At 41.1% G+C, this 23,465-nt stretch overlaps 1 protein-coding gene across 7 annotated transcripts in view; it reads right to left on the minus strand.

Annotated features, from left to right (window-relative positions):
* itpr1b (inositol 1,4,5-trisphosphate receptor, type 1b) overlaps window positions 1-23,465 on the minus strand; it is an 88,154-nt gene that overhangs the window by 58,187 nt on the left and 6,502 nt on the right. For 5 of the 7 annotated variants that reach the window (XM_034586627.1, XM_034586626.1, XM_034586624.1 and 2 more), the window contains exons 4-24: window positions 13,976-14,091; window positions 13,434-13,520; window positions 12,510-12,668; window positions 11,022-11,120; window positions 10,418-10,501; window positions 9,991-10,137; window positions 9,782-9,886; window positions 9,384-9,428; window positions 9,240-9,269; window positions 8,549-8,703; window positions 4,605-4,704; window positions 4,360-4,520; window positions 4,073-4,214; window positions 3,821-3,979; window positions 3,572-3,744; window positions 3,038-3,157; window positions 2,764-2,955; window positions 1,952-2,203; window positions 1,667-1,808; window positions 1,420-1,573; window positions 17-210 (exon numbers count right to left, since the gene is read on the minus strand). In XM_034586627.1, coding sequence (XP_034442518.1) covers window positions 17-210; window positions 1,420-1,573; window positions 1,667-1,808; window positions 1,952-2,203; window positions 2,764-2,955; window positions 3,038-3,157; window positions 3,572-3,744; window positions 3,821-3,979; window positions 4,073-4,214; window positions 4,360-4,520; window positions 4,605-4,704; window positions 8,549-8,703; window positions 9,240-9,269; window positions 9,384-9,428; window positions 9,782-9,886; window positions 9,991-10,137; window positions 10,418-10,501; window positions 11,022-11,120; window positions 12,510-12,668; window positions 13,434-13,520; window positions 13,976-14,091 — 2,816 coding nt within the window. The remainder of the gene's footprint in view (window positions 1-16; window positions 211-1,419; window positions 1,574-1,666; window positions 1,809-1,951; window positions 2,204-2,763; window positions 2,956-3,037; window positions 3,158-3,571; window positions 3,745-3,820; window positions 3,980-4,072; window positions 4,215-4,359; window positions 4,521-4,604; window positions 4,705-8,548; window positions 8,704-9,239; window positions 9,270-9,383; window positions 9,429-9,781; window positions 9,887-9,990; window positions 10,138-10,417; window positions 10,502-11,021; window positions 11,121-12,509; window positions 12,669-13,433; window positions 13,521-13,975; window positions 14,092-23,465) is intronic. The other 2 variants (XM_034586628.1, XM_034586623.1) reach the window with 1 other exon arrangement.

A 23,465-nucleotide genomic window follows, 5' to 3' on the forward strand; every position in this document is an offset into this window, starting at 1 on the left:
AGTTTTTATGCTCCACCTGCAGAATCTCAATGATCTTGAGCTTCGTGTCCATGACCATGATGTCTTCTCGCTCAGGTTCAGTCTGGGTCTTGACCACGTCTCCCTCCGGCTGATGAGTTGGCGTGGTCGGCAACAAGCCGCCTCCTCGCAGCACCACCTGGGTCATCAGCTCCCCCACTCCATGGATGGACTTCATCACATTGCTGCCAGCTAAACATTTAAAATGGAAAATGGAATGAGCTGCACTCTGTCCTACGACTGCAGTTTTATACTTGGTTATTTTAAATGTTTCTTATCAGATGTTTTACATGATTCTTGTAATTGTTTTAATCAAGCTTGCTTCTATTTATCAGCTCTTTATAGTGTGGTATTTATTTGCTGATTGTAAATGTTTCCAGTTCTCAGTTCACTCTTGAAAAACATTTCAATGAGACTGCCTGATTAAGTAAAGGTTGAATAAAATAAAATACAAATTATACAAATGGTGGCCATTTGTTTTTATGGAACGTACAAAACATACCAACATTTTTTTAATTCATAGCCAACATGTCCACTGTATCAAAGGGTCAGATTCACTTTATTGTCAATTAGCTTTTTATTACACATCTGTGAATATTTATGATTGATGTCGATTTGTATTCTAATGATCTAAGCACACGCTCTCCAGTGCATGGCAGACTTGCATTTAGGACGTTTGCAAATCCACTTTTACCTATGTTGGGGATGTGCCATAAAATCACAAATTATTTTTTGTGAGACCAGACCAGGTATTTTTTTGCTTTCACTTTCTGCTGCATCAACAGACCGTAGAGGTCAATGGCGGTTAAGCCAAGGGGCCAGACTCACAGTCTACACATTTTTTAAATAGCAGCCAAAAAAACCCCAAACGAGACAGTTTTGCAGACCGATCTGTTCTCCCAAACCCATGAGTCAGTTTCTCAGTCCCACTCACTATTTACACGTTCTCAGTCTGAAATAGGTGGTGAAGTTTGTCATGGTTAAGTTTCTGGTACAGAGTGGTACCTCCTGTCAACAATGGTGCAGATGTGAAGGAGTGCTGAGTTTCTAATGTTACCTCCTGTTTTGAGGCAGCGGACTGCTGGCGGAGCCAACAACGCGCCTGACGTCATATTGAGACCAACAGGCCAAGGTCACTCAGATGGGTGCAAGTGCATTTGCTATTTAAACATCATGGCTGCAGGACGGGGAAAGGACAACTGTGCTGCCTTACACTTGGTGTAAGAGAGAGACCCTTGCATGTAATTTAACTGTAAATAGCTACAAAATGAGAAGTGAACCAGTGTTTATTTAATTAAATCGTTTTTTCAACGAAGTGTTACGACAAGTCAAGTCTGAGACTAAGGACAGAAACTGACAGATGAGTGAGTTACGCTGTGGATGAAGGTGGTGGATGTTTACCTTTGTTTTCCTCTTCCTTCTCCATCTTGTTGATGGGGTAAATGGTGCTGACGTGCACACAGTCTAAAATGTTCAGTAAGATCTTAGTCAAGCGAAGCAGGTCGCTGAAGTTGTAGAATCCAAAGTATATGAGGTTCCTCGCCAGGTTTACTACCTAAAGACAAGAGGATTCAAAACCATGATTTTAAACTTCATTCAAAACAAGCTGGTCAGTTATCTGCTCATTCCATCCACTAAGAGGCAGTACCTCGAAGGTGAGCTTGTTTTTCTCTTTGTCAGAGAAAGGAATGTTCTGCGACACCACCTCTCTCAGGTAGTTCTCCACAAAATCCATCGTTAGGCAGAAACGCTCTTTGATCTCATCTCTGGTGGTTCCATCGTTGTCATAGCTGCATAATAAGAGGAAAACCACATCACAACATGCACACTGACGTCTCTGGCATGGAAATTCAAGCCAATTAAATGTGGATTAATTTAATTAAAATGGTTGTTAATTAAATGTTAGTTAGATGCTTTCCCGAGATGAACTCACTCATCGATTGCGATCTTGGAAGGAATCTCGGACCAAAGTCGAGCATATTTGACAGGCGTGACCTGCTCCTGAGGGTCACGGTCCACGTGCATGTGCAGCATGAGGCGGCAGAAAGATGCCCGCAGGTCGTAGGGCAGGTCCTCGTCCGACATGCAGCGCAGGATCAAATCCACATCCAGCTGTCCTGAGATTTTGTTGATTGCCAGGTACTGACGGTCCAGACACATGCGGGCAAAGAGGTTCAGCTGACACCTGAGGGGAAATATTATTTCAGCTATTAGAACTGTGTATTTTTAATCCATTATTCTCGAATAATACTTTATGCCTGTGTGGTGCTGTTATTGTTTTTCAAAAACACTCGTGCAGTGCCCGCTCTACACCTGCCTGTTTGTAATGTTCTGTTCTCTTGTCCTGTGTTGATGCTCTGGAGCTACGTCAGAATTATTCCTTGTCATTAGTGAGTCCTCCTCAAACAGTTCCACAACATACCGTCACTTTCTATTGATTGAGCTGGACGTTGTGTGGAGAGCTTTATATAAACAGTCTATGCTGCAGAGGGAAGTTAGAAAACTTTGTGCTCATCCTACCTGGTTTATCTGTAGTGACATTTTTATAGTTCATGTTTTGCCTTCCCCCACTGACTGCTACAGAGCGCCGGTTGCCTGTTTATCTAAAGTTTTGCGTGTCCAAATCGCACCAAATTCAACACTGCGCTTTTCTTCTGGCCATGAAGGCCATAATAATAAAATCAGTCAAACAGGATTTTACAACAGCATGCACGGTGTTGTAAAAATAATTAAATGATATCTCACCTGTAGTAGCTGACCACCTCCTGATCCTCCTTCTGGCCCTCCTTTGCATCCTGGGCCAACTCCCTGATGCTCTTGCTCCGGATCTCCTTGCAGTTGTCTTTCCAAAAAAGCCACACCTCCTCTTCGTCCTCTGCCTCCACCGGGCTCTCCCCGTTTGTTGTCATCTCGATCTCGAATCTCGACAGAACCAATCTGAAGTGTAAAAAGCAAACCGGTTACTCCAGAAAGCTCATTTTTTCAGCCGTGATACTTGTGAGAAAAGCGAGGAGCTGACTTGGTCTCGATGAGGATGTCAGCGTTGGTGGGGTCCAGCACTGCGTTGCAGATGAGCTCCTGGGTCACAGGGATGGACTTATTCATGGACACGCAGAGATCGGACAGGTAATCCAGAAACCTGGATGCAGATCACAAAGCATGACATATGTTTTCATTGACACCAGAGATAAACGGGCAATTTGAGATCATAATATAGCCAAAAGTCAAACATTTTAATTCTGTCTTTAATACAACAGTTCAAACTGTGAAGGCCTCCTTTATTCAGCCTTCTGGATCAACCTGAATCACATTTCATTAAAAACATTTGACTTTGACTGAGCAGAGGCACACTGTCGACAATTTAGCTGCCGAGCCAAGATCATGCACAAGCAGTCACCCTCACACCCTTCAGCAAAAGCCTGAATACATTTACATAGATTTAAATATCTTTAGACTGTTATCCAAACAACTCTGACCCAGACTGCCCACAGCCTGTGCTTCTATGTCAGTTTTATGATACCAGCGTGGGACAGTGGCTTCCTGTGAGCCTCACCTCGGTTCCTGGTTCTTCCTCACCAGAGTGACAAATGTGTCTATCTCAGCGGCGGTGATGTGTTTCTCCAACAGCTTCCGGTTGTTGTGGAGAAGAGCCGTTATTGTGTCCTCTGCCAACACATCATAACCTATCTGCTTCTGCATGAAGCGGAACTGTTTGGCTATGTATTCCTGAGAAAGATTTAAACAGTTAAAACAAGGAAAACGATTACATCAGGATCAGAGTGGCGCTGCTGTGTCCTCACACCTGGTTCTTCCTATAATCTTGCTGGGAATGGCGTAAGACTCTGTAGCAAAGCCTGCAAATATGTCTAAAAGGAGCGTGCCGCTGGTCTCCAAGTTCTTCCAATCGGAGCATGGGACCATCACCACTATCTGTGAAAGGGGCTTGGAGGAGCTTGAAAATCTGCAATGGAAATAGAACATTTAAAACCATCAAATATATAGTTAAACCTAAAATTGGATATGTACAGTTACAGTCTCTGGATTTAAGACCAACCTGTTTAAGAATATTCTGCTCTCTCATGAGTTTCTGTCTTTCTCTGTTGGGTTTGTTGACCATGATGTCCAGAACATCCTGCCCACTGTTGGGGATGTCCACCACGAAGAATACTAGATCTTCAAGAAGCTTCGTCACAAACCTGGAATATTCATAGATGCACACATCAAAACACTTTCAGTAACACATTATAGGGCAGCTATTTCAGTGATATTTGGTTTTCCTTTACAAATAAATACAAAAACATTTTTTAGAATGTTCTGCTATGGATATTTCTCCCCACATACCTCCTTTCATTTTGTGTTATGGTTCCCTTTTCCAGTTTGCCAGCAATAGACGCCAACACTTTACTTGCATCGTTAGCTAAATCTAAATCACGCACTTCAGCTGGCGGCACAGGTACGATGGCGAAAGCTTCCTTGTCTTCTTTCACTCCTGAAGTTCCGATCTGGAGTGAGCAATTGTTTTTAGTTTACCTGATCAGAACAGCTCAGCCGTGCCACACATCTCGACCAACACATCTGCCACTCACCTGTAACATCACAGGTTTCTCCTCTTCTTTGTCGATAGGGTTGTTGGTGCTGTGGACCCACGTGTTTGTGCACAAGTGTCTTAGCCTCACGTATGAGCTCCTGCAAGTAACAGCAGAAAGTGTTTGAGGCGACAAAGCAATATATCAAGTTTCAGGGCACAGAACAAGTGTCGTAGAGCTTTGAGTAGAATTACCACATTGTGGTTGTATGCCTCTGCCAGTCTATATAAAAAATATCGAATAAATACGTTTTTGAGTCCAAGTGACAAATAGTCACAATTATGAAGAAATTCTCTGAAGGCCGACTTGACATATCAAGAGGCCAAAACATGCTTGTGAGGCCCCATTTAAGTTGACCTTTGATCTTTGAGCACACAAATCTAAGAAGTTAATGTGAATATTTGTGCTAAATTTGAAGCGATTCTCTCAAGGCGTTCTAAAGATAACACATTCACTTTGACCTTGACCTTCAAAATTCTTATCAGGTCATCCTTGAGTCCAAGTGAATGTTTGCTCCACATGTATTGAAATTCCCTACGGTAGTTCCTGATGTATCATGTTCACAAGAACACAAGGTCACAGTGATCTTGACCTTTGACCTTCAACCACCAAAATCTAATCGGTTCATATTTGTGTTCAACTGAAAGTTTGCATAAAATTTACACAAATCTACATTGTCCTTTAATGAGAAATATCTCTCTTTATCTTATCTAAAATAATTTTTAATAACTTGGCATGTTTGTTTTTGCACCATTTACATCTGTGTTTATAAGGAACTCACCCGAAGACAAATGAAAGGATGAATGGTTTTCATTAAGGATACATCACAAGGTTAAATACAGAACCACCCTCAGGTTAAAATATCAACTTCAGTCCACAACATATCTCAGTATCTGTTGGGCCACAGGCCAAGACACTGAAATAACACACTGATGTTCCCAAGGACACAAAATTGTTTTAATCTTAAAACTTGATCTCTGTCCTCTAGTGTTAAGTTCACAACATACTAACGTGAATAACAAACCTGAACAGGATGTAATAAAATAAAGACGAAACACAGTTACGGATGGCTGAATGAAATAAATGACTATTTGTCTTTTCCTAAGAACCAACCTTCACAAGAATGGCAATAGGTAGAGTGCCTACCTCACACATCTATGTGCCTCTGACTTTTCAGCATCTACAGTGCAGGAATCATGATACCACAATGATTTACAGCGGGAGTTGACTGAAATGTGTTAGCTCATTTTCTTCACTTATTTGCTGAATTTCAACCACAATAACTGTAACTATAAACATGATGAATATTCAATTTACAAACATGAGAGAGGCGGATAGAATAACACAGTCCACTACTTTTAAAGGCCTCATAAATGATGATAAAATGCTCATAAAGCAACACATCTCTGAAACAGTGTCAGCAAAACAGAAGGATATGACGCACACCATGAAGACAGGATTTCATTCAGATCATACTGTGATACAGTTGGATTACATAAAGAGGTATATTTGTATATGTTAGTATATCGGTTTCTGGCCTTGCTGATCAGTAGCAACACGTGAGCGAGGTATGTAAACAAATTGCCTGGGTCGGGAAGAGACCGCTTACAATGGGCTTAACCGAGTGCGTGGTCTGATGACAGATTATCCAGTAGTGACCTGTCCACTGTTGTCTCTCCTCAGCTAAACACTAAACCTTTACGCATAGTATCGTCTGAGCCAACAACATCCTTCATTCTTAAAGCACCCAGCCTGCTCCACGTGTGTGGGTGAGTAGGTGTGTGTCACTTCTCAGGCTTTCAGCACAGACATCAGTAGGCATATTCTTGGCAGGCGTTATGTAACCGCCCTCTAAAGCTAACAGGCTTACCTCTGTATACTGGTTCTCCCGGGTATTAATTAGTCCCCTGCCGTAAGTCTGAGGACAGGGTTATTTCAGGTAGTAGTGGGCGGGGCCAGCAGCAGTAGCCTGCAGTGTGCAGACACGCACCTGACGATGTGACACAATAGGGGCTTTGACACAAGGTGGAGAGTTTGTGTTCTTATCTGATGTGCGGTGACAGGGACAATAACACTATTATCATTTTAGAAGTACACATTCCCTCCAACACAATACTGAGAATTGAGGAACAAAGCAGAGGCTTATTATAGATGCATGAAAATACGCAACAGGTACATGGCTTGGCCAACGCATCATTGCACAGCAGCTGCTTTTATCTGCAAGTGCATGAAATATTACAATATCTTCATACCAACTAAAATAGTGAGTTTTTGCTGTATCAAATCTATGATTCAGCAGGACTCATTTTACGCTACTCTGGGAGTAAAGAGCAGGTTTCATGAGAAAGTATTTAACTGTCAGATGATCTGCAAAACCGTATGAATTGTTTATGCAACATCTGTGGTTTTAGCTCAAACACGCATCAAGGATTTTCCATCCATGTCTTCTGACAACAATGGTTTCCTGTTTCATGCCATACAGAGACGCCCTTGTTCTCCTTGGCGCCTTAGGTGATTGCACCTTAACGTGTAAAAGTGCATCACTTTCACACAGATCTCAACTGTGTTGATTATTTTAGTAATAAGTGAACAGACAAGACAATCTAACGTGTCGGCCTTCACCTTTACACATCTTAAGGTGAATGGACAGCATTTGGCAAAGTCTGCATAAAAAGGTATCGAACACACACACAGGTTATTGCATTGACTTCCATTCATTGTGGACAGCCTAACCAACACCTTATCCCAAACCTTTACCATGACCAATAAATGCCTAACCCAAACCTTGACCAGAAGCTCAGAAATGACTTCTAGCCTTAATAGGACCAGGCCTTGGACCCATGGAGTCTACAGGTCCTGACAAGGCCACAAGAGGTCCTTGGGAGGTAACCACGTGTCTGTGTCTGTACACACAGACACAAGAACAATCTATGTTTTGTTTTTTTCTTTTCTTTAATAAAGATTTTGAGCTTTCAGTTTGAGAGCAGTACTTGTTGATTTCACATTCAGAATTTGTCATGCTTTCACTCACACTCAACAGGCCCCTGCTTGTGCTCATACTGTGCACTTGCACTCCAATTTCCTACCTACCAGCTTCAGCTCTTCTCTTGTGGTCACGCAGCTTCTGTGTGCGTGGGAAGCGCCTGCATACGGGAGTGCATGCCATGAAACTGCCCATACAGGACTCTCAAAGAAGTACAGCTGACACACCCAGAACGAGGGCAGGACATATTTCACTTGTCAACAAGACACCTAAAATTCTATTGGTTGTGAAATTTTGACTCAAAAAAATCCGAGATCAGACGTGTCACATGGAAGAGAAGAAGCATGAGCGCCAGGAGAACAGCTGAAGCACAGGAAATGTGAGTGCACGCGCACAGTTCAAGCGCAAGCAGAGCAAATCCAACCACAAGCAGGAGCTATTTGAGAGTGATTGCAGGGTTTTGAGAGAAAGCATTATAAAATCTGAATCAGTAAATCCTGCTCTCAACTGAAATATCACACTCTTGAATAAAGAAAAAAACGTCCATTAAAATCCATTCTTCTGCGTCATGTCAAGGAGTTTTGTCGACAACTGCAAAAAATGAACAAACTCTCATCACTTCAAAAAATCCCTACCTACTGATTTTCCAAATTCCCCCTCAACTCTACACATGAGTCAAACATTTACTGCTGCTATTGTTTGTGGTAGTTTTGACATCACTGTGGTCTCTCTGATGATGTTCAGACATTGATCATTTTTACACCTGCCATATTTTCCAATATGCCAGATGTTGTATTACCATTAGCAGAAACATGTTTCTCTTTGAGGGGTCTCTGACACTGTCTTTGCCTCTGAGGAATGAAGATTCTTTATTATGTGAATAATGATGAATTCCTAAATAATCGATTCTGTTTTTCTGTGCGTGTGTGGATACGCCTGGTTGTGTTAACATATATTATACCTGGGCACCATGGAGTCCCCCCCTCTAAGCGTGGTAGGATCCAGTTCAAAGATGGAGGAGATATCCATGCCATCGGGAACAGGCACCAGCGTGTACATGATCTTCTCCTGTGGAGCTCGCAGACGACCTCGCAGTGCTTCATTATCTGCATCCAGCTAGAGCAAGAAAACACAAAGTGAGAAGGCGCACGGCACACTGGCTTCAAACAGTGAAGTATATGAAAGAATGGAGACCACTGATTTTCCATGATGAGGCAGGGGAGCAGGCACAACTGAAGCTGATAGAACTTATCAGTTCTTGCACCTGACTCGAAGCTGTACAAGTCAGAGAGATCAGCTTCAGGCATCACTATAGACTACTGGGCCTTGTTAGGACATATGTGAGAACCACAAGTGCACACAGCAGCTCTGATAACGTCAGTATAGGTTGGTACAACATTGCCACCTAATGGTGATTATCAGAGAGACATGCATCAACTGTGACGATGGCATGGAGGCACCATGTGGTAATCTAGCGCGATTAAAATGAGGTCACAAGAAACCTAAATGAAAATTAGTTCTGTCATTAATGAAGACCAAAGTAAATCAATTATTTAAAAAAGCTGCAAAGACAGTGTGAGCATTCAGACATGGCAATGATAGTGGTTTATGCTATAGGTTGCTGCTGCCAAATGAGGATTATATGACAGTACCTGGAAATTAAAGGGTGTAAAGTCCACCACCTAGACCAGACAGCAAAGACCCACCACAGAAGTGAGCAGGTTAGAAATAGATGAGCAATGTGACGAACGTGACGTTGCTAAGCACTCAGACGGAAGGAGATGAGGCCAACTTACAGAGGAACGCTGCTCAGCATTCTCCTCCTCAAAGTCTTGGTTCACCTGGGAGACAAACACACACACACACACACACACACACACACACACACACACACACACACACACACACACACACACACACACACACACACACACACACACACACACACACACACACACACACACACACACACACACACACACACACACACACACACACACACACACACACACACACACACAAATATAAAATATCATCCTCAACATTGTTAACTTTGGATTTTGGTCCCTGCGCTGCGTATCTGACATCACTATACCAACCATGTCAGAGTATTTTGCTGATATAAACTATTATTCATGCTGCAGATACATGTGAAGGACAAAGAATGGTGTACACAGGTACACACATGACACACCTCACCCATCTCAGCAGCTAAATAACATCCTGTGGCCAAGTGTTTAAACCTGAACAGGCTGTTCCAGTAGCCTGCACCTCCCCTGCATGGGTCATGGTGGACCACCTGGTGTTGGCAGAAGACAAGAGAAAGAAGGCAAAATCAATTTTAAGTGAAGTGCTTCAAAAACGTAATGAAGGTTTTTGTGAAGGTGATTGTGTTGTGCTGACCTCTACTTCCCACAACGCTTTGCTGCTGGTGGCAGAGGTGGCAGACTGCCGGCCGGTGGTTCTGAGAAAAACATACTGCTTCTTCCTGTGATCGTCACATGTGAGGAACTTCTCCTGCTCTGCGTGGAACAACCGCACCACATCACCCTGCAATTACACACACACACACACACACACACACACACACACACACACACACACACACACACACACACACACACACACACACACACACACACACACACACACACACACACACACACACACTGTTATTTTCTGTCTCACACACTGGTTTAATGTGTAAATCACAGTATGAAATACTACATAAATATTGTTATATATAAATACAGTAAAAACACAGTTTAAACATTTGTGAATGATATTTTGTATAATTAGATGTATAAGAAATATATCTGAGGATACCTACCCCTTTGAGAATTGTTTCCTTGTTGTCGCTCCATTTCATGAACAGAACAACTTTCCAGCTCGTGTTGCAATTAACTGAATTAACCTGGAGAGAAGTGTGTGAAATTTAGAGGTTACGATAATGGTAATGATAAGGCAGGCTTTATAATGGTAATAATCATAATAATAATACATCCTTAATTATACAGCACCTTTCATACATGAATTTACAGAAACAGTTGTAAAAAGTGATGGAAAATAAAATCCAGGAAGAAAATAATGTGAGAGAAAATCTGAGTCTGAAGAATAAAACCACTGAATAATAGGAATAAATTAAGGTTAATATGGCGAATTAATTATGTTAAAAGCAGCACATAAAAACAAGTCAAATACAACAATATGAAAGTAAAGGAAATGCAGCAGTCCCCTGTACCAGCAGATCCAGAGACAATTAAATGCTAAAGCTATATCCCTGATATCTGTAGGTAGTGCGTTCCCGAACTTTGGAGCATAATTCCTCATCAATCATGTCAGATTTCCTTTTGGCTGCTGCGTGGAACCTCCAATAATTAGAGATTGTTCTTATTTACTGTGCAGACTTATACAGGCAGCATGTGTTCATGTACCTCATTGCATCCTGGGTTGTCCACGAGCTGGTGGCTGCTGGCATGTAGAGGCTGTCCTGCATTCACTGGGTTAAGAACCACTTTATCTCCAATCACCACCTACATGAGCGGTAAATATAGACAGAACATATAATATATGTATATATAGCATATGTTCACTTTAAATTTGCATATATAGACTAATCCAGTGGAAGGTAATAGAACATCTTGAAACCAGATGACACACTGGGTTCACAAGCTTTTTAGCTCATAACCCCCACAATAACTACCAGAGACCTCATTATCCCAAAGGACAATGACTTGCAATGCAGTGTTTCTTGTAGTGCTGAAAATGAACCTGCTCCAAATTGATGGTGTCAATTATCTTTCATTATCAGTACAGAGTTGCATGGAGATGAAGAAAATCACAAGTCTGAAGATTATTTGCATGATTATATAAAAAATAGATTTTTAACAGGTATGTTTCAGAATTTGGAACAATTATGGCTAAAACATGCTATTGCAAATTGATCACAGGAAATGATCTTGTGACCCTCCTTCTGTGTCCCCCAGCCCCCCCAGAGGGTCCAATCCCATAATTTGGGAGACACTGCTCTAAGGGGCCACTGTGAGGGATTGAGAGCTTTTCTTAAAGTCCACATCACAAGTATGTCACTCACCAAGACATAGGCAGGTACATTGGACCATGCTAGCCTCCAGATAAACACTAGGGGGAGTAGTAAACCATACTGAGTGAGAAAGAACTGGAACAGACTGAACCATTTAAGTGTTGCACTGACCCTGAGTATCCCTTATACAACATAGACACAAGGAGGCCTGAGCAACGTGAAGCTGTAAAATATTAAAAGAATTATCAATCATTTATTTGTGATGCTCTCACAACTGGGTGGATGGAGATTTGAGATGAATTTGACAAGAAATCCATCGTATTCAGGCAAGAATGTCAAGGGCATAAAAATGTGAGATGTGTTGTTGAGATGTTGGTCCTGGGATAAAGTGGTGACCTGTCCACAGAGTAGCCCGCCTTTCACACAGTGTCGGCTGGGATTGGCTCCAGCTCCCCCAGGACCCTCAAAGGATAAGGGGGATGGATAACTGATGGATGGATCTTGTAAAATATCAGTGCAAACGCCTGATGACACTTTTCTTTACAAATATGGTCTTCATCTAAATGCCTTCTGTACCAAACATTATCTGTGCAACTGATCCAGCAGCCTGCAAAGGAACTGTGGTGATAATAAGATGTTGTTGGCGTTTAACAAACAACACGGAGCTGCTGTTTCACATTCCCTTGCCTTGTTAGGAAGGTAATTCAACATACCGACCACATTCAAGCATCTGGAAAGGTAAGTCTTGCTCCCCCTTGTCTTCAAACACCAAGCTACGTACCAGCATGTGACCCCTGTTTTCAAACCCTGTCTAAAAGGACATCCTTAATTTGTCCTGCTGAGCACATTTAAGTGGAATCCCACACCCCGCTCTACCCACACTGTCTCCCAGGGATCGGAGCTTGTAGAAGGGCTGGATGTAGAACCAGGATCCCTCGTTTCCCGCCGAGTCCAGAGTCACTCTCATGGCGTTCTTCTCCAGCAGAGCGGGTAGGCGCTTGTTCACTGTCAAGTATTTATTGCTTTTCAGGTGCAGCAACTGTTGGCAACAGAATAAAATTTCACATATCTACCAACAGTGACACAATGCAGACAGAGGAAAGAGTTGCAGAGGCTGGCACAAACGAGAAAAGAAGGAAATATGTCACAGACTGGCACAGCAGGGCTAGAGGGAACTCTGAAGTGAAAATATGCATCTTTTTGACATGTTTATATCTCCTCTAAATGACTTAAGTACTTGAGATCTATCCAAAAATGATTCTCATGACCTCTGCTGCAGCTTCACCCATTCAATAAAAATGATATATGTATATACAAATGTGCCTGTAATCATACTGTATAAGGCCTACAGGCCCACAGATGACTAATTGCTCAACTTAATCCTACATCATAAAATACGATGTTACTGATATTAGACTGGATAAAGCTAATAAAAGATGTTACTACATTTGCAAGGGTTAAATGCATGTTTCAATTCATTTCATGCAGTAGAACATTATCCAGCTGGTATTCACTTTATTAATGTAAGGTGAGTCCTTTGCAACTAGGACATTCTACAAGGTATGTGTGCATCTTCCTGGTTCACAACAAACTGCAGGAATGCTACAGTTGACCTGTGTGCAAACCATTCCTGAGCAATGAGCAAAACAGTAGATAAGACTTTTCAACAGGGGAGCTCACAGTGTGCCTTTGTGCTGCAGCAGTTATTTAAAACAGACTATCAAGCACACAGTGTCATATAAAGGGGATTAAATGTTGAACCAGCACTGTAAAAAGCACTTATCTCATGGGTTCCTGAACGCACCTGAATGACATTTCCATACTGGATGATGCTTCCCAGCAGTTTGCGGTTTTCAGACTCATTCTGCTTCTTCTCCAGGTCAGCAGCGTGCTAACACGACAACAGGCAACAGAAATACTCAATAAAAAACACACACAGAGCAGAGTAGTCTTTCCACAGTATTCATTCAATCACACATATCTATCCCCTATATCTATAGAGCGAAGTATTCATTACTGAATTTATTGCTGCTTTCAACCACTTGTACTGTTTACAGCAAACACAACCCGTTGACTTGTGACATGGTGTTTATTTTTATGGTTTTGGTCATTAGTATTTCCAATACACCGCATATTCTCCTAATTTCTTTTCACATTTAAGCATTTTTGTACAATTCTTGTATTTTTTGTTGTTCTAATGTAAAATCAGAGCCAAATTCATTGTATGTGTAAACATACTGGGCAAATAAATCTGATTCTGAATCAGATAATCAGATTTTTGTTGACAGATCCTCAACACAGCACTAGAGTATTGAATATTTTGGTAAAGACTGATGTTAGTCTCACGTGGAGTTTGGTCAGGAGGAGTGTGTCAGTGGTGCTGTTGCCTCCAGGTTTTGCCGCCTTCCAGAACTGTTTCTGTGCCGAGTATCTGTTCATAGGACACAGTTTGAAAAGGCAGTCTGCGGAAAGGAGACAAGAAAAGCAGAAAGTCAACACTCAACATATAATATTAACGCTTACACATGATTACTGCCTGGTGCAACTCAAAAGACACTGACACTGTTATGTAAAGTGGACATTATGTCTGAATATTCATGTATTGCAATGTACATCTTAATATTTGAATAACCTCATCCTCCATCGACCTGTTCATTAGAACACAGGGAATATAAGGATCTAATTAAAATATTGCTTTGCACTTTCATTCTCCCTAAAGAATAAATCATTTTGTCTTTGAACCCTCCGAGGGCTTTTGTCTTGTGCTTCCTCCTGGTCAAAATATTGTGTAATACGTTATTTTCCTCTGCCCTATAGTGAAAATATTACACATGGTAAGAAATGGTAAAGATCCAGTGGAGTGAAGCACAAAAAGCACCTTAGGGCCACAGAGCTGAAGTGGACAAGTGCTAAACTTTGTCCAGTCAAGGCCATTGGGGCAATGAGGGGACTTTCTTCTGAAACTGATTTTTGTTTCTATCAATGAATCCGTTTGCACGTTTTACTCCTAGCTAATGTAGCAAAGCTGTTTCCAAACCAATTATTTAATGTTATTGAGAGAAAAAAAAAAGGTGTCTAATATGAAATAATTGGAGATAATATAATATATGGGGCGGCATGGTAGAGCGGTTCTCTGTGTGGAGTTTTACATGTCTCTGGGGATTCCAGCTCCCTCCCACAGATTAGGGTTAGGTTGACTGGAGATTCTGAATTGACTGTAGGTGTGAATATGAGTGGAAATGGTTGTATCTGTCTCAGCTCGACCTGCGACCCTCAAGAGAATAAGTGATATAGATAATGGAGGGATGCAATATTTAGAAACATCTTTGAAGTTTGGCGTCTCCACAAAACCAACTCACTACAACTAAAACCTCACCTTATCTCACACATGCACATTTTAACAAAAGACTTATTTTAGTCTTCCCAGTTTTCTTGCTCAGCTCTCCAGCAATAAAATACTGTACTGATGACATCCACCAGAATGACTGAACTGTGCACATATAGTACGTCCTCTGTGTGTAGCTCAACAGGAATATTGTAGCTCTGAGAATCAGTGCAATTTTAAAATATCTGGATATGAATATAATAAAAAGTTTCCATAATTTGAGTTCAGTAGTTTCACACACATATGGTACTGCTGTATGTTAACTGGAGCAGGGAAGCTGAGGAGCCAGGGTAAAAAATAACCACCCTGGCAACATCCTCTGTTGAACATGCAGCCAACACGAGAGCACAGAGATTAGACCTCAAGGGGCACAGTGGAAGAAGGAGGACAAGGACCAATGTGGAAAATGGGGCACTGGGAGAACATCTGTCTGAGCAAATGGGGTTAGGGAGGAGAGAAGAGAATAAATGAGGGACAAAACAAAATAAGGAGAAGGAGGTATTTGGGTTATACAACATCGACCAAGGGATGACGAACGAGGGGGGAACACGTTATCTAGTTTTTTGTTTGTTTTTTTATATAGCACAAAGCATAAATATTCATAGTATATTAATGAAAACACAGATTGTATGGGTCTACATATTTAGCAAATACACAGAGAAGAACAAAGCTACTTGATCCATCAGGGGAAATACTATAAAGCCACTGCTAGCAACTTGATGCTGCAGTGACAACACAAAGCTTTGTCTGAAGCACATTTCAATTGTTCACAGAGAAAGCGGTAATTAAAGGCTGTGACTGGTTGAAGTACATTATATTAACTGTCCTTCATTTTATCCATGTGTCCAAATTTAAGTGTGAAACATTTGCATCATATTGTAAATGGCAGTTTTCTCGTCTTATTGACGATTCAAATGGCTTCACAGTCACATTCTCTCTCTCTCTCTCACACACACACACACACACACACACACACACACACACACACACACACACACACACACACACACACACACACACACACACACACACACACACACACACACACACACACACACACACACACACACACACACACACACACACACACACACACAGCTTCTATATGCAGCGCTTTCTCTATCACACATCATTTACTCACTGGCGGCACAGCCAACAGGAGCAATTTGGGCTCAGTATCTTGCCCAAGGACACTTCGGCATGCAGACTGGAGGAGCCGGGGATCGAACCACCGACAATATTGGATATATTGTCCCGTATTCTTTATGTTATATATACTAAAAACTACTCAAAATGGGCCTGTGTGTAGAGGCTTGGCCTGCTCTGACATTGGCCCAGTTTAAATTGAAAAACAAGACAATACATCTCAAGGTGTTTATCCTGTGACAGTCAATTTATGGCTGTAGTGTCACTTTTGGCCGCTTTTTCTTCTATATTTATTTAAACTCTGCCTTTATTTTGATCCCAACTACACTCCTGTAAGGTGTCATGACAGTTATGACACTATTTATCAGCCACTCAGATCGGAGGGGAAGAAGCAGGGTTTGACGTGAGTTGCTACAGAACAGTACAATACAGACTTTTTAAATAGCTTAAGTGTGCTATTAATACTCAGTGGGGATGTTAGGATTTACTCTGGGTACACTTTGCCTACACTGGCCTCAATAAGAGAGGAGACACTGCAGCCTGTGGTTGAATAAACTTTCCTGATACCTTAAATTTAAAATAATAAAAAAACTCTTCAATTCAATTGCAGAATTCTAAATGTGCTACTATGTAATGTGGACATTATGTCTGTGAGTAAAAGTCTTTATTTAAATAAGGGAATGGTGCAGCACATTTAGTTCAGTTACTGCTGCCCTGTGATGTGAAGCACAGCTTTGAATAGAATTTGAATAGCTCAGTTAGAAACAAATGAAGTCATTTCTCTGCATCGTCACCTGAAAAGACAGCAGCCTCTTTAAATCCATGAAATATGGATTCAGAGATTGTATTATCTATATCTATTAATACTATTATTGATACCTTGGCCTGGTCACCCTCAGAAAGTTGATTTTACTCTGAAGGAACTCAGCGGTTAAATTAAGTTTAAACAGGAAAGGGCAATGAGGGCACGGCTGGGACAGCATATCACATACTGTAGCAGCAAGTTTGCAATTGCACCTTGATGCATTAATCATGCAAAACAATGCTGTTAGTTGGAAAAAAGTACAAAGTAAAAAGTTAAACTAGAATTACCACCTCTGCCAGCCAGTTCAGTTTCCATGTACATATTTCTTCTTCTTATTTTTTCTAGATTCATATAAGGTCACTGTGACCTTTGACCACTGAAATGTAATCACTTTATCTTTGAGTCCAAGTGAAATTCCCTCAAGCAGGCCAAAAACATGTCTTTTGAGGCCCAAGTGAACAAGTGTGCCAAATTTGAAAGAGTTCCCTTGAGGTGTTCCTGGGATATCACATTCACAGGGCAAACATGTGTTTGACATGTCACAGTGACCTTTAACCTTTTACCACCAAAGTTTAATCAGGTCATCCATGAGTCAAAGTGAATTGTACCGGATGTAATGTACTCAGTCCTGATACATCACATCCACAGGGACGTGAGGTCACTGTGACCTTGACCTTTGATCTCCAATTAATGAATTACTGAACTGAATTAAACCATATTCAAATTTACATTATTTAGGTCTTAAATCATTCATTTGTATTATTATCATATCCTTAATTCAGCTTTCATAGTTAACATTTTACCTGATTAATTTTCAAACAGAAAATTTAATCTTCACACTTGTTTGTTTCCAACAATAAAATCTAAGAAAAGACTGAATTAAAGCTTATATGTACCCTTTTACAATTCCACGTTCAGATCAGCATGCCATGTTTACTTTGTGTAAAAGACTCAACTTACTATTTTCAGGGAACACTACAATTATAGTTGTTTGAGCAGTCCTGAGTTGATATGAAAATTATACCCTTGAATGAAACGTAATCTGACACATTTGATGACTCAGTTACTTCAAAAGGAAAAGACAGATTTTTTATAGTTTATTTTTAATCATCCTGCTCCACAATGTTACACCTTCACTTCCAGGTTAACTACCAAGTTAAGTGGACAAAGCAAATTCTTCTCTTCAACTCACTCTAAGATCATTGAAGATAAATCTTTGTGGTTCATGCATTTCAGTTCCAGCCGGGCACAGTGAGCTGACATCACAGCTGACATGTAAGTGTCTGAGTTCTAGGAAAAATCCATGAGTAACAATCCTGCTTCATAAGAAGAGCCTTTACTCTGCACCTGCTGTGAAATAACTAGTGCATAATGACTGGAACTTCAAAATCAAGTCAACAGGGCACACGCTCACTTATTGGTCCTGTACAGATCTATAAATAGCATCTGCCCTGAGAGATCTGATCATTGGTCAACCTTTAGTAAGACAGTTGACAGCTGCCATTAAAATACATCCTGAATGTGACTCATGTGACCACTTGACCACTTCCCTGCTCAATATGCAAATACACACGTATGATTGTGTCCACACAGACCAAATTATGTTGTTTTTACCCAGTTTGAGTTTAGAGTCGGGTATGTACAGTGGGGCAAAAAAGTATTTAGTCAGCCACCAATTGTGCAAGTTCTCCCACTTAAAAAGATGAGAGATGCCTGTAATTTCCATCATAGGTACACTTCAACTATGAGAGACAGAATGGGGGGAAAGAATCCAGGAAATCACATTGTAGGATTTTTTATGAATTAATTGGTAAATTCCTCGGTAAAATAAGTATTTGGTCACCTACAAACAAGCAAGATTTGTGGCTCTCACAGACCTGTAACTTCTTCAAGAGGCTCCTCTGTCCTCCACTCCTTACCTGTATTAATGGCACCTGTTTGAACTCGTTATCAGTATAAAAGACACCTGTCCACAACCTCAAACAGTCACAATCCAAACTCCACTATGGCAAAAGAAACAAAATTGTAGACCTGCACCAGGCTGGGAAGACTGAATCTGCAATAGGTAAGCAGCTTGGTGTGAAGAAATCAACTGTGGGAGCAATTATTAGAAAATGGAAGACATACAAGACCACTGATAATCTCCCTCAATCTGGGGCTCCACGCAAGATCTCACCCCGTGGGGTCAAAATGATCACAAGAACGGTGAACAAAAATCCCAGAACCACACGGGGGGACCTAGTGAATGACCTGCAGAGAGCTGGGACCAAAGTAACAAAGGCTACCATCAGTAACACACTACGCCGCCAGGGACTCAAATCCTGCAGTGCCAGACGTGTCCCCCTGCTTAAGCCAGTACATGTCCAGGCCCGTCTGAAGTTTGCTAGAGAGCATTTGGATGATCCAGAAGAGGATTGGGAGAATGTCATATGGTCAGATGAAACCAAAATAGAACTTTTTGGTAAAAACTCAACTTGTCGTGTTTGGAGGAGAAAGAATGCCGAGTTGCATCCAAAGAACACCATACCTACTGTGAAGCATGGGGGTGGAAACATCATGCTTTGGGGCTGTTTTTCTGCAAGGGAACCAGGACGACTGATCCGTGTAAAGGAAAGAATGAATGGGGCCATGTATCGTGAGATTTTGAGTGAAAACCTCCTTCCATCAGCAAGGGCATTGAAGATGAAACGTGGCTGGGTCTTTCAGCATGACAATGATCCCAAACACACCGCCCGGGCAACGAAGGAGCGGCTTCGTAAGAAGCATTTCAAGGTCCTGGAGTGGCCTAGCCAGTCTCCAGATCTCAACCCCATAGAAAATCTGTGGAGGGAGTTGAAAGTCCGTGTTGCCCAGCGACAGCCCCAAAACATCACTGCTCTAGAGGAGATCTGCATGGAGGAATGGACCAAAATACCAGCAACGGTGTGTGAAAAGCTTGTGAAGACTTACAGAAAACGTTTGACCTCTGTCATTGCCAACAAAGGGTATATAACAAAGTATTGAGATGAACTTTTGTTATTGACCAAATACTTATTTTCCACCATAATTTGCAAATAAATTCTTTAAAAATCCTACAATGTGATTTCCTGGATTTTTTTTTTCCTCATTTGGTCTCTCATAGTTGAGGTATACCTATGATGAAAATTACAGGCCTCTCTCATCTTTTTAAGTGGGAGAACTTGCACAATTGGTGGCTGACTAAATACTTTTTTGCCCCACTGTATGCGTTTGTGTGAGCGGAAGAGAGAGAGAGAGAGAGAGAGGGAGGGATCAGAGCCAGGAGCAGCCAAGCCAATCAATGTGCTGCACTTATAGCTTTAAAGTTTTTACTCAACGTAGATAAATAACTGAAAATCAATATGTAGTGGTCAGTGCTGATATTGTGGCGGTGGTTACAAATAATCTTGACACTGAGAAATGTAAAAATACATTTGGTTCATTGTGAAACTGTAGCAGGTCAAAGAGGTCTGCTGAGTAGGCTGCCCTGCATATATGGCCCAGTAAGAATTTGCATTCACGTAGTGATAAGAATGTGACCACATGCGTCCCACACCAACTCAGAATGTGTGATCAGATCTCACGTGTGTCCTCAATGTGTCCCAGGTGCATCCATTCATGTACTGAGAGCTGTCCACCTGTGATTGGATCACTCAGGACAGATGACATCCAACAATGTTGGAGACAAAAAAAATCAAAACAACGTTTTTATTCCATTAATACTACGATCCTCCCCTTGACCAACTGAATGATAAGGCATAATATGTATTGTGTAGAGATGAATGATCACGGTCATCAGTATTATCCCAGTAAGATGTGCTTAAAATGCTCAGATGTAATTTAAATAAAATAATTATTAAAATAAAAAGAATATAGCACCATATGAAATGTGCAACATTAACATCCAAAAATATAAACCACTGCTAAAGAAGTCATTTCAGACTATCATGATAATGCTTAAAATGGTAAATACAGCGGCATTTTCCAATGTCCAGTTCCCTCTGACATCAAAGTCGACCAACGACAACACAAAACAAACGCACGTTGCTAGCTGCACCTGTGTATTGGAGACTTGCCATCTTACTAACCGTCAGGAATTTTACCACAGTAAACAGTGAAACCAGTAACTGTTTCAACCAGAGTATTGAAACCTATATGAACATTGTTGGCTGATGGTTACCTGAACCTACACACCTTACATTACATTACGTTTCATTTAGCTGACGCTTTTATCCAAAGCGACTTACAATAGGTGCATTCAACCATGAGGGTACAGACCCAGAACAACAAGAATCAAGAAAGTACAATTTCTTCAAAAAAGCAAAACTACAAAGTGCTATACGAAGTGCCATTTAAGTGCTACTAAATTGTTAGTTTAAAATTGTATTCAAGGTATAGTCGGAGGAGGTGTGTTTTGAAAGCAACATGCATCACAAATAAGATAGAAGATCGGACAGAAGGCGGAAAAAATCTAAATAAATTTCTCATTTCCTTTTTTTTTTTAGATGAACTTTGGAGAGAATCTCTTTGGGACAACCTCAGACCAAAACATCCCATGTCCCTGCACGTCAGAGACATACCTGTGACAACCTGTACAATACTTGATACAGGAAGCTGAAACCAAGCAACAATAGAGCTTGAAAAACAAAAAGACATTGTCTCTGTGATATCAATCTCATGCGGTCAGGTTAGAGTGTGTAATTAGCACTTAGGTTTTAATGCCAGGTTTCGGTCATGGGCCTGATGCTCTTTCTGGCACTGTGCCTGACAGAAACCATCCATCCTGTCATTCAGGAACAAAAACTAAAACTCTTCATAAGTGAGATAGAAGCATATTAGTTCAAATGACTGTGTGAATATTCTGCCCTCTGGTTGAACTGCTCCCCCTAGCTCATCCTGTTGTTTCATGCTGTGTGTCACAGAAGCTGTGTTTCACAAACAGTTGTAATGATGATTTTGAGATTTTACGTTCAGTTCACTTGTTCATGCAAACTTGTACTGAATGAATATAATGTATAGGGCATATACAGGAGGATGACAAACTAAATAGAAAACCTCAATAAATGAGTGGAGGAACAAAACGAAAGTGGATGATTCCACACAGGGGCACTGGTATGATTAAGCCACTAACATGCAGTCAGGCTCTGTGGTGTGTATGAAAGTGCTGAGCAGGTGAATGCTTTTATTTTATCAGGATGACAGCAGGGAAATATCTAAGTGACATGAGAGAGGGCTCATTGTTCAGGAGCCTATGTCACAAAGCTCAACTGGCTGGTGTTTCAATAGGAACTGTAAGTTACTGTATGTGCTTCCTTATAGATATGATGAAAGGTCATCAGTACATATGGTTAGAAATGAGTGGTTTGCTGCTCACGTTGGACGACAGTGATGCTCAATGTATTTTCTTTGAAGCAATACATTTAATCAATTAATAAATGAATACAAGGTATGGATGTACACAAAACGCAGTGGCCAGACCAGGTTTTAAAAAGCCACAGGTTGTGGATCAGTGGATTTTCCTAGTTTAGGTTGATTGTAGATTTGCTTCAGTACTCCTCAAAACTATAACGATAATGAAATCTGATTGATGTATTAGAGCTTTTGACAACCCTAGTAGGGCAGCAGTGCATAAACCCCTCATTACAGAGATTCACGTTTGAGACTTCAGAGATATAAAGAGAAGAGGGGGAAATGTGATATGGTCAGATGAGTCATTCGTCACCATATTCTTGACATTAAGTGCATATGTGGCACACACCATGAGAACTACACAGGCCTGAATGCTTAACGGCCCCAGTGAAAGGATCCAGTTATTCTATGGGACTCTTTTTGCATGGTTTGGATCCCTTTAGAACAAAGGGTCAGTGCAGATGTTTCATTCAAGGATCATTTTGACCTAGGTGACCTTTTAAAATATTTCTATGCTGATGGGAGCAGTCAGAAAGACAGTGCCTCCATCCATAGGGCACGAGGGGCTACTGAAGTACAACATGAGTATAACAATGATGTGAATCATGTGGTATTAGCAGTCACCAGAACTGCACCAGGTTCAATCTGTTAGACTGAGCTCTCCACCACCATCATCATCAAAACTCCAAACAAGGGAATATCTTTATATCCATGTCAAGATGCACTGAAGCTGTGCTGGTGTCATGTGCCTTGATATAGTTTTTACTTCCGTTTCTCAAGACAAGAGCAAGTCAGGTGGTGATATATATCCCCCTGACATAAATAAACTATGACTTATTTTCTGGCCTGCTATAATAACAAGATTTTACTCATTATCTGCATCTTCAGTCATGACTGGCTTCATGCTGCAGAATTAAGATACAGAGATTTGATTGTAGTGACTGAAATGTTACATGATTTGAAATAATACAGACATCTACAGTCAGTGAGTGTGTTATTACTGAAGGATGACACAAGAGAGCATCAGTTAGTCTTCTCAATTTGGAAGGAACACGAAGACCCAAGTTGTTGGGAGTGACATTGGCAATTGTGCC

The sequence above is a fragment of the Hippoglossus hippoglossus genome, chromosome 5 (assembly GCF_009819705.1).
Source record: "Hippoglossus hippoglossus isolate fHipHip1 chromosome 5, fHipHip1.pri, whole genome shotgun sequence".
In the NCBI taxonomy this organism is placed as follows: Eukaryota; Metazoa; Chordata; class Actinopteri; order Pleuronectiformes; family Pleuronectidae; genus Hippoglossus; species Hippoglossus hippoglossus.